Consider the following 12,390-nt stretch of genomic DNA (forward strand, 5'->3'; position numbering starts at 1 on the left):
AAAAGACAAGTAGCATCCATCCATTTTCTTTACCGCTTATCCTTACGCGCGTCGCGGGCATCCTCGAGCCTATCCCAGCTATCTTCGGGCGGGGGGCCTGAGGCACCAGCCAATCGCAGAGCACATCGAAACAAACAACCATTGGCACTCACATTCACACCTACGGGAAATTTAGCGTCTTCACTCAACCTAGCACGCATGTTTTTGGGATGTGGGAGGAAACCAGAGTACCCGGAGAAAAGCCACGCAGGCACGGGGAGAACACGCAAACTCCACACAGGCGGGGCCGGGATTTGAACCCCGGTCCTTAGAACTGTGAGGCAGACGTGCTCACCAGTCACTAACGTGCCGCCTAGAGAAGTACCAGTATATTGTAAAATATAGTCATAAAAACATCATAGGTGCCTGGTTTGACGAAGTGTAATCAAACCCTCACACACACACACACACACACACACGTACATTCATGTGCTTTGCCTTGAAACGCTCTCTCTCTCTCTCTCACTCCCCCCCCCCCATTTGCTCTAGCCCCGCCCACACCACACTCTGTACTCCTTGCCAGAAGGCTGCCTGTCTCGCTCGTTATAGCAGTTACGTTCCACAAACTTTTGTTTTCAGTCTTTTAATAAGAAAGCTCGCACTCAGCAGTTTTGTGTACAACCACACAGTTACAAAAATGTGCAACCCCGCGTGACCTTGTTCTTCATTAACAGTGTTGCCACAGTTACCTTGAAAAAGTAACTTGATTACTTGATTTCAAAAGTAACTTTTTAGTTACTTTCAGCAGCTGCCTAGTGGCAGTAATATCACTTATCCACGGTACAAAAAAAGTATTAGCTTGCTTAACCGTACCCATTACTTGGCAATGTACGCCACACAAGTTACAGAATGATGTCATCAACAGGAACCAATAACGGAAATATGAGTGTAGTTGAAGCCACATTAAATCAGCAACTTAGCGCAAACTTGACAGGCCAACACAATACAGTAAGTTCCGAAACTTTTAAAAGTTTTTTTAAACTTTTAAACTTTTTTTAAAAGTTTGAGCGAGACAACCTTTTTTCTTACTACGTGATGTCAGCCGTGCAGCGCGTGCAACCAGCTCACAGACGAAGTTGGGAGTTCTCACTTTTCATGGTTAATATTTTTTAAGCTAAGTATTGTAAGTCCTTCAGGGGGTCAGTCCTTACCCTGTGTGACCGATTTATGACCGCGCACGTCGGTATGAATAATTAACCCACAATGCATTGCGCATTTAACACGCCAGTAAAACTGTATTCTTAATGTGTAAATACAAATACAAATACCGTTTTTAGCAAGGAAAATAAGAAAAATATTGCGGTGATATCGTTTTGCACTTTTGTGGTACAACAGCGTCACTGTGCATTGGAGAATCAACATTCACCTCCCAATCGCCGCGGTTAAACGCTCCTGTACAGCTGGACTGTTCTTCGTTCCAATCAGCAGCTACAAATTAATACTCGGTGACAGACATTGATGCTGCAAAAGTAACTGTTGTTGGTTTGAGGAAGAAGATTTCCCAGGAAGAGTAATGCGCTACTTGGATCGTGACACAAAATGGCGGCTTTTAGGAGCGTCGCCGTTCAATCGTAATTAAGCCGAGCTGCTGTTTGCAATCCTCCACCTTCAATTCGTGTGAATGTCTCGCGTCTTCCGCGGAATTCTCTCGGTCACCATATCTCTGTAACTTCACTGGCGTAATGGATCTCTTGTCTACAGCTTCAAATTGTTTTCAGCACCCGGCTGGTATTAATGAATTGTATTTTTGTGCGATGTTACAGTTTTTCGCAATGGTTAAGACTGAGCAAGATTTTATCAGCCAAAGTGCTGCTTGACGTCAAGTGAGCGGCGCCGGGTCGCTCGTATCTTGAGGCAACGCTGTCGTCGCAGTAGATGTATGTACTACTACGACTACTATTTGTAGTAGCAGTACCAACTACTAATACCACTAAGACTACTAACTTACTACTATTGCCAGTCATACAACTACTACTACTATTACAACTAATAATAATAACAGTTGTACTACTAGCACTATTACTACTATTATTACTACTACTAACTATTAGTACTAACTACTACTATTACCAACCAATGCTACTGCTACTTCTATTACTCCTCAACACAGAAGGCACACCCGTTCTCACCCGCACACACCCCTAAAAAAAAAAAGCTCAAAGTCCAATTTAAAGTAATCAAGTTTGAATTATGCAAACAGGATTCAAATGAAATGAAATCAAAATTGAAGAAGCTTCTACAAACTGGACACAAAGAGCTCAATGGAAAAGTGCATTTGGGGGAAGTTTTTGTTGTCGTTGTTGTCATGCCGCTAGTTATATGACGAACATGTTATCTCGCCCATGTTTACTTTGTAGTTCTCGGAGACTCAAGAGTTAATCGAGTGACCGCTTGCGGTGAGTTTTCCTCGCACTTCTCACGAAGCCACGGAGGTTGCAACGTGCTCTCTCCTCCTCCTGTGGAAGGCCAGCAGCAGCCCGCGGCGCCGCCGCCAGCAGTCGAGCGAGGACGAAGGCCGCAAGCGGCTGCGGCGAGAGGACGCGAGTCAAGATGGGGGCAAGCTTTTGCCCGTCCACGTCTGCCCCCCGGCTCCTGACGCCGCGTGACAACTCAGGGTCGCCTTCTGCAACGCACGCACGCGCAGTCAGTCGCTCTGCGTTCGGCTGCGCGACGGCTGACACGAGCCACCGGCCGTCGGTACCGATGAAGCCCGCTACACACGTCAACATCGGACGGAACATTTGCAGCTCCAGTGCTCACTTCCCACGCAATTTACTAGAGCTTCAGCTACTACTATTACTACCACGAACAACAACTACTACTACTTCTTTTACTACTATCACCATTACAACTAATAATAACAATCAGTACAATTACTACCACTACTCCTACGACTTACTACTAGAACTAATTAGTACTATTACCACTAGTACTGTTAGAACAACTAACTAATAGTACTCCGGTACTACTACTACTACTACTCCTACTAGATATTACTATTACTACTAATACTGCTGCTAGTAGTAGTTGTTGTTGCGACTTTGGGCTTGGCACAGTTAGTACACCGGATGCCCTCCCTCATGGAACCCACCCATTTTTGGGATTGGGTGTTGGACTAATACTTACTACTGCTTACTACTACTACTACTACTGTACTAGGAGTTTCACTACTACTTAGTTCTATTTCTACTACTACTACCTAGTTGCACAAGTAATGACCCACTACTACAAGATGTGCTACAATTATTACTACTTAGTACTACTACCACTACTATTACAATGACTGACTACTAGTACTAGGGTAGTAGTACTCGTAGCACTACTATTATTAGTATAAGTAGAGCAAACATTACGAACATTTTCTTGATGTGCCACTTTTGGAAAGCTGTAACGTGTGCAGCGGGCTCAAGACCACAAACCCGTGCGGAAGGTTCCCAGGGTTCCTCGCTCCAACTCTCCGTCTCGCTCCTCCAGCGTTTAGCTCACGCGCGCTGGCGTTCCAGCCGAACCGAAAGTTTCTTAAGAACGCCACAAATTATTTTTAGACGCCGTCAGCCGTGGACAGTCTAACACGCTTAACGTAAGCGTAAAAAAAAAATTAACCTTGCCTATTATCCCAAAACTGTAAAAATTCGGATATTTTTTCATAGTTTCCCCACTTGGTTTAAGAGCGTCAAACAAATGTAAATATCAGACAAATATAACCCAAGTGAACTTAAATGGTGATTTCATTTATTAAAGACAAAAAAACTATTCCTTGTGTGTTTTTTGGACATACTCGGCAAATAAAGATGATTCTGATTCTGATGAATGGCCTTTTGAAGGTCATCCATCCATCCATTTTCTGAGCCGCTTCTCCTCACAAGCGTCACGGGCATGCTGGAGCCTATCCCAGCTATCATCGGGCAGGAGGCGGGGTACACCCTGAACTGGTTGCCAGCCAATTGCAGGGCACATACAAACAAACAACCAGTCGCACTCACATGCACACCTACAGGCAATTTCGAGTCTTCAATCAACCTACCATGCAAGTTTTTGGGATGTGGGAGGAAACCGGAGTGCCCGGAGAAAACCCACGCAGGCACGGGGAGAACATGCAAACGCCACACAGGCAGGGCCGGGGATTGAACCCGGGTCCTCAGAACTGTGAGGCTGACTCTCTAACCAGTCGGCCACCGTGCCGCCTCTTTTGAAGGTCATGCCAAAGCATTTCAATCGGGTCCAAGTCTGGACTTTGACTAGGCCGCTCCAACACCTTCATTTTGTTTTGTTTAAGCCATTCAGAAGTTGACTTGCTGGTGTGTTTTGGATCGTTATCCCGCTACACAACCTAAGTGCGCTTCAACTGGAGGTCACAAACTGATTGATGACCATTCTCCTTCAGGATTTTCTGTTAAAGATCGGAATTCATGGTTCCATCAATCACACCAAGTTGTCCAGGTCCTGAAGGAGCAATACAGCCCAAGACCATTACACGACCACCACCATGTTTGACTGTCGGTATGATGTTCTTTTTCGGAAATGCTATGCTCCATTTACACCAGATGTAATGAGACGCACACCTTCCCAAAAGCTCAACTTTCATCTCATCAGTCCATATAATACTCTTCTAAAGGTCTTGGGCGTCATTCAGATGTATTTTTGCAAAAGTAAGATGAGCCTTTATGTTCTTTTTGGCTTTGGAACTCTTCCAGGGATGCCATTTTTGCCCTGCAGTCTCTTCCTTATTGTTGTGTCATGGCCTCTGACCTTAACTAAGGCAAGGGAGGCCTGCCGTTCTTTCCAAGTTGTCCTGAGTTCCTTTGTGGCCTCCTGGATGAGTCATTGCTGTTCTCTTGGGGTAATCTTTGTTGGCCGGCCACTCCTGGGAAGGTTCACCGCTGTTCCATGTTTTCTCCATGTGAGGATAACACATCATGGCTCTCCCTATGGTTCCCTGGAATCTTAAAGCTTTTGAAATGGTTTTTGTAGCCCTTTCCAGACTCATACATGTCAATTACTTTATTTCTCGACTGTTCTGGAATTTCTTTAGATTGTGTCATTTTGTTGCAGCTTTTTTAGATCTTTTGTCGGGACAGATTCTGTTTAAGTGATTTCTTCATTGAACAGGTCTGGAGGTAATCAGGCTTGGGCGTGATCAGTGAAAATTAACCAAATTGATGATTAGCCATAATTACCATAATTTCTTGTATATAATGCGCACCACACCCATGTATAATACGCACCCCCAAAGTTGACCTCAAAATTCTGGAAAACCCTTCTACTATTGTATAATGCATTTTTACAATGCATGATTTAGCTTCTACCCATATGATCAAAACATGAAGTATTATCTGTGTTTTGTTAGTTTTTTCAAAGAATTATTCTGAAGTTAAGCACTTTATTTGAACACATAATACTTTCTTTTTATTTACTTGCTCTTACTTTGAAATTCACAGCCCTACTGTTATTTAGTAAATGAGAAAACACATAGTTGTGCTCATATGTTTGAATACCCAGGCAGAATTTGTAAGATGTGTAAAATTATTTTAAGAAAACATGAAGGACCAAGCGAAACAAATTTAATTTTGTCAAGCATTTAAGAAAAGCATTATTATTCAAGAAAACATAACCATAAAGAAATAAATGATGGTTGTTGTTCAGTCATCAGTCATATTTTTTAAAAAAACAACAACAATATTTCACAAATTCTGCCTGGGTATGTAAACTTATGGGTACAATTGTACATATATGCAGTCATATGTACCCCTGTCATATTGGAATGAAAGTGCAGTCTACACCTTTTTCATAACCTCTCGGGGGCGGTGGCATAGCGGAATGAAACTGTGCAGCATTTTATAACCTCTAGATGGCGGCATACATTTAGAAAATGTGAAAGTCTTTTTCATTTTCTCCTATACCTATGTATAATGCGCACTATTGACTTTTGACAATTTTGGGGTTAAAAAAGGTGCATTATACAGGAGAAATTACGGTAAATCATGATTTAACAAGAAGGGTGGGGTTATTACTTTTTCACATGGGGCCAGGTAACTGAATTGTTTTTTTCCCTTAATAAATGAAGTCACCATTTAAAAACGGCATCTGAAGTTCACTTGGGTTATATTTGTCTGATATTTACATTTGTTTGATGATCTTAAACATTAAAGTGGGGAGACTATGCAATAATATAAGAACGTGAGTAGAGGGCCAATACTTTTTTAATGGCACTGTATGCTCACTTCGACCTCTGAAAATATCAGAATGATAAACCCCATATATGAGATTTTATGGACATTCATTAAGAAGCAACATTAAGCTTTTTTCTGTATCGTGAGCACCTATGGAGAGGAAAAAGCTTAACGTCCATAAAGTCCAAAATAGTAATAGAGTTTGAAGTGGGCATAAGGAGAGATGTCCACATCCATTTTGATGACGATTGATCGCAGTTTACGGACGTTAAACAAAGTTAAGCGTTTTTACGTTAAGCGTTTCAGACTGCCCTAAAAACTTGAATCTTTCCGAGTTGCGTGATTTACTTGCTGTAGCCTTTTTTTCTACGCTAAATCTACGTAGTAGCTAATGACATATCTTTCTGCACACGGCGATGCATGTCAAGCACAGACTCGCAAAGGAACCCTCCTTTACAAATTACACTCCCATTTTATGGATGTACAACTGCCTAATGCCTCACTTACAATTTGTTCAATAATTATCTTTTATGACATCACTCCTACTTCCACCAAGATCAAAGAAAAACCAAAGCACATTTATACCAAAATGTGTGTTATTATTCAGGGTTTTTAAGCAAATCAATCAGATAAATAAATCACACATTTTCATTTATTATCGCATCTGAAATGAACCATAAAGAATGCTTAGTTAGACAAAAACCTAGCTCGTAGACACTTCCAACCCATTCTCCCCACTTTCATCTGAGAAAACGAAGTAAACAATATTATTTGTAGATTTGTGGGTGATTTGAACCACAAAATTGTCTTCAACTACCCTAATGGATTTTGGAAATTGTAGGTAGGGTAATGACTTGAAATGTACATCGATATTCACGTTCTTATATCATTTAAAGCATAAAATTGATAAAATAACTGATCAGGTTTCGACTGTTAAATCCCCAGTGTACTTTTAGGAAGATTTTTCTCTATGTAGCACCTGGTAAATTTGGGATAATACGGGCTTTCCTCCCGCTCTGGGAACAAATTGCAGTATGTGTATTGAAAATGAATTTGCATAAATCAAGCTAACGCTCAACTTACACTATGTATTTACAGTACTGTACTCTTCACGCTGAGTATTTAGCCTCCTATGGTGTACAACCCGTCAACTGGTTAACATTGTAAATAATCTCACGTGCATGACATCATTGCATTGCTGTTACATCAGACGGGCTCGGCAGGAGCGCCCTCATTCAGACGTCAGCCATCACAAGTACGCAGTATCAACGCTTCATTGCACAGATGATATTTGAATGACAAGTTATTGCGATTAGGATTATTATCCAACTGCTCAGAATACTGAGGGGAAGCACACCAACGGATAGCAAACACCGCACAAAGCATGTTTCGTGTACTCCACATTTTTGAATACAGTGCTATTGTTAAGTTTGACCACAAAACAAAATATGTCATTGAGATCAGCAATATTTCCAATAATTCATTCAAGCCACCATGTCACTTTTATTAATTGTATAGGCAGTACTTTAAGTAACATTTTCACATTATGCACTGTCCTACAAGCACAAAGATGTATTATCTGACATTAACAATTCTAATGTTAATCTGTTAAAAATGATAAAACTATTTAAACACGCTTCACTTTATTGCTCAAAGAGGAAGGCCAATGCTTACACCGCGAATGGACGACAGCGGACCCCCACTACTGGCGGTAGATAGGGACCGCGTCGAAACGCACATCGCCAAAATCTGCAGATAATTGACAGCCATTAGAATTGCTTTGAAAAAAAAAATATATATATATATATATATATATATATAAAACCCCAGAAATCTTGGAAATGGTGAGATACACTGCCAATAAGTGTTTTCAGTGTTGATCCACCTTCCCCCAAAAAAGAGAAAAACTGTATAAAAATTGAAAAAAAACTGGGGAAAAAAATAAAAAAATCTGCAAATCGACGAATCCGTGGGTGGCAAACCACGAGTATGCAGGGGTCGACTTTATTTTTCAAAAAGTTAGTGCTATTCGGCTTGCAGGGGAAATATCGATCAAAGTCCTTTGTACTCAAAAGGTTGGTCCATCGTGACTCGGTCCTATCAAGCCAACAGTGACTGAGCAAAACAAGAAGCCGAATCTTGTTCAAATAAAAGCGACACTTTCACATGACTGCTGGAGCTCATTGCCAACAAGCATGACGCGCAAACGCTCTGGACAAAAGTATTTGGACTCCGCTGACTTCTATTCCGCTTCCTACGATCCAATTGGATTGAGCCGTCCTCGTCACGTTAGCCTTCCAGACGAAAATATATTGATTCAAATCGTTTTAAAAGGGAGTCACATTGCTTTTAAAGGTCAGAGGACAAAGACGTTCACAATGTTCTCGCTAACTCTAGAACCCCTTTGCAAACCACATCTGCCATTTCGAAGTGATTATACAGCAGATATAAAGCAGTTAAATGGATAAATATGATTGAGAATGCGCCTTCCGCTCAATCCGGCGCTGTGACGCGACGCGAGCCAAACATCCTGTTCATTCGGCCGTGCTGTTGTTCCCGTCCTTGTATATTTCTTGTCGTATGATGTAACGACATCACGATGGTTTATTATTAGAGGTGAACATTTCCTTGTATACACCTACCACTCCATTATGGTTACTACGCACTGGGGGGGTCGGAAAAAAGAGCCACGCAGTACTTTTCCGTACTGACGTCTGTACTTTTGCCAACAGACACACGGCAAAGACTTTGTGTGCGGCGTGTTATAACGCTACTCGAGCGAGGGGCACACAATGTACTGCATCCTATGGAAAAGCTTGTGCCGTGTCACTGAAACATATATGAATATATAATACGTATCGTCGTGCTCAAAAATATTGATCTCAATATTCGGTCTGAGAAGAAAAGCACATCTCCCGTGATCCCCTGCAAAGTGCGCAAGGTGCCTACGCAGTGCAGGAAATATGCATGGCGGCGCATCGAGCAACGCGCTAAACTTAACCAGTCGAATGTCCTGCGAATCACAAATCAAAAGTATGGACGCAATTTGGTCGTGCAGTGAGGACGGATGCAAAAAATCTGTTCCAAGAACGGTTGAATTTTGGGCTAAAGAGTTCCTGAATCGTTTCGGTCCACTAAATCGTTCTAAATGAATCGAATCGGCACCCACGGTTGGTGATGCGAACCGAACCGTTGTGAAAATGAATCGTTACACCTCTCGTCTACATTGTTGAAGTGTTCGGGAGTTCCAACTTCAAGGTTGAAGAGAGCTGTGCTTGAATGTCACTTTAACAGGAGCGATGAAAACCAGCTCGGCAGCAACTCCCAATTTGCAGCAGCGAGCTAAACAAAGCAAAGAAGTAGACCGAGAAACACAATCATCAAAAGACACTTACTGTATTTCTAGAATTATGCACAGAATATTTACAGAATAAACAAATGTGCCACTGGAACTGCATCGGGGGCTGGGAATGCGATGGCCCCCACAGACACGCTGGCAAAACAATATGACTTCAAGTGTGTTGTTCTTCTCTTCCCACCAAATCAACTCCGACACCCCAAATCCATCACTGTCTGTAGAAACCCAAAGCCCGCTTTCCTCAAAGCGCACGACAAAGTGGAGCATTGCCTTTAAGGCCGAGATAGCTCCTCAGGAATTTCATTTCATTTCATGGAGCGTGTTTGCACTTTTCTTCTCTGCTTTTCGATGCCCTCCAAGTTCGGATCTGACGTCCCACCTATTTGCTTGACCGCCGCAATGATACTATGTGTCCAGCAGGGGGCGGCATGCGCTCGAACAGATCTGTACTGGACCGGAGGGCGTGCTTGTGTGCGCAACAGGAATTATAACACCATTAAGGTGAGGATAATCATCATCATAATAATCGTAACAATGATCGCAAGAATGATGCCGAGTCCAAGTCCAAATGTGCATCTCTTCACCACTTCAAATAGACAAAAGGTTTGATCTTTTTGGCATTCAGTAGTTTAGTTTGAAAGTTTATCAAGACGGTTCATTCCATACATTAGGTGGCTATTTTTGCTGGAAGAAACTTAGCAAAAAATATATGCTACCATAAATAACTGCTAAACGTAACACAAACATAACATCCACATTTGTCAATTCTATAACATCAAGCTTGAGCCTGAGATGTATTCATGTTTCATACTTCTCCACTCCACAATAGTAGAAATAAAGCTGTTACTGCGTTGTAACATCAAATAATCAAGGTATTTACATTCCTGTTGCCTTTTAATAGGAAATATTTTTTACTGGAAATGAGATTTTCAAAATCATTTCAACATCAATTCCGCACGAGCCCATAACACCACTGAAACATTTATGAATACGTCGCAACTTGTCAGAGGGATGTCAATACCAAATCTTGGACCCCAAAGGATACTGAACAAATGGAGTCATTTTAATATTTATTAAACCAATGGAGCACAATTACATGACAAATACTCGATCATCTAATGAAAAACTTGGACAAAAAAAGGTTGGCACAAATTTTAAAAAATGAGTATCGTATTCAAAGTACGTGAACGAGCCTCAAGCAAGCCTTGAATGAAGTCTTCTCCCGAGCACCGGTGACCACCAACACACGGGTTTTGCCCCATTTTGTTCTTTTTTGACGAATACAATACACGCGGCTGTCGTTGCCGTGGTAACGTGTGTGAAATGTACAAAACTATAACAGCGCACTAGTTTGAAGTACGTCCCCGTCCGGGATAATGACGTCACCTTGTGGCGCAAACATGGCCGTTGTCCAGTTAACATTATTGCTACTTTCAAATGTGCATCATCACATGACATCACACTTTTGCCATTTTACAAAGCACCTGAATAACGATGACACGATTGATCGGTGGCTAACTGCTAATGCTACGTGTGCTGCGCAGTGAGTGACAGGCTGTACTGATTGCGCTCGCGGTTTTATTGCTTTCTTCTTTTTATGGCTTTTCTTCAAATGAATAAACACAGTGTTGGCAAAAGGACGACTCTGATTGGCTGTTGTCCCGCACTTTCCCGCCATTTTCGATCTAAATCTGCACATTAACGTGTACTTGAGCGGTGTAAATAAATGTTTTCCTGCGTCAAGAAAATGGGTTTATTTTGCCTTGTTGTACTCTTCAGAGTCTTCCAGATTGCTTCATTTTTGTTCAAATCAAAAACATTGTCTGCGGGAGCCCGGGGGAACCCCCCAGTCCCCCCTACTACAATGTTTTTTGGGTTTTTTTGTCACCTTTTTCATGCCTTTGGAGTTTGCATGTCTGCAAACGACGTACTGATGTTTTATCTCGTGCCTCCAAAGAAAGAAGTTTGTCTGCACTTAAAGTGTTCGAAACACACACATGGCAAACTATGACAAACAGCTGCTTGAGCAGCTTTGGAATACAAACTATTGAGTCGAGGAGGGCAAATCTCTCTATGGGGGGAAAAAAACATCTCACAATTTGCCACTTAGCACGGGAACAGGAAATGCTATTGTAAATCATGCAAATTGTAAAGATCTGTAAATATGAACAAAAGTAAACAATATTATTCCGAATTGTGTCACTTTTAGATGGCCCTTTTCTTTCTTTTTTGAAATTGCAATGGTACCACCATTTTAAAATGGCCTGTATTCTACTTATGTACATAAACCACAACAACAATCTTGTCAGGAGTTTAACAGAGCGAATGGCGACAACCTCGCTAAATCGACCGCAGCCACCGCGGCCGCTGGCTGAATGGCCGCGTTGCCTTCCCAAAAGCGGGCGGTTGACCTGTCACCGGGAATAAATTCCACGGTGACATCACGTATTGTCATGCATCATAATTAAGCTACATCTAGAACATAGTAATGTAATTAATAATAATAAATTCTACAATCGGACCGCACTCCTCAGCCTCCCCGGTAAGGTCTATTCAGGGGTGCTGGAGAGGAGGGTCCGTTGGGAAGTCGAATCTCAGATTCCGGAGGAGCAGTGTGGTTTTCGTCCTGGTCGTGGAACAGTGGATTTGCTCTACACCGTCGGCAGGGTCCTCGAGGGTGCGCGAGAGTTCGCTCAACCTGTCTACATGTGTTTTGTGGACTTGGAGAAGGCGTTCGACCGTGTCCCTCCTGGAGTACTGTGGGGGGTGCTTCGGGAGTATGGGGTACCGAACCCCCCGATGCGGGCTGTTCGGCCCCTGTAC

The 12,390-nt window shown here is 42.3% G+C and overlaps 1 protein-coding gene across 2 annotated transcripts in view; it reads left to right on the forward strand.

Moving 5' to 3' along the window:
• The window catches only part of LOC133477431 (voltage-dependent L-type calcium channel subunit beta-4-like), a 28,784-nt gene extending 17,469 nt beyond the window's left edge, over positions 1–11,315 (forward strand). The window contains exons 13-14 of one of the 2 annotated variants that reach the window (XM_061772185.1): positions 2,397–2,435; positions 2,510–11,315. In XM_061772185.1, coding sequence (XP_061628169.1) covers positions 2,397–2,426 — 30 coding nt within the window. In that variant the 3' untranslated portion in view covers positions 2,427–2,435; positions 2,510–11,315. Of the gene's footprint in view, positions 1–2,396; positions 2,436–2,504 lie in introns of both variants that reach the window. The other variant, XM_061772175.1, reaches the window with a different exon arrangement.
• The last annotated feature ends 1,075 nt before the right edge of the window (positions 11,316–12,390 follow it).

This window comes from Phyllopteryx taeniolatus, chromosome 1, assembly GCF_024500385.1.
Source record: "Phyllopteryx taeniolatus isolate TA_2022b chromosome 1, UOR_Ptae_1.2, whole genome shotgun sequence".
Lineage (NCBI taxonomy): Eukaryota > Metazoa > Chordata > Actinopteri > Syngnathiformes > Syngnathidae > Phyllopteryx > Phyllopteryx taeniolatus.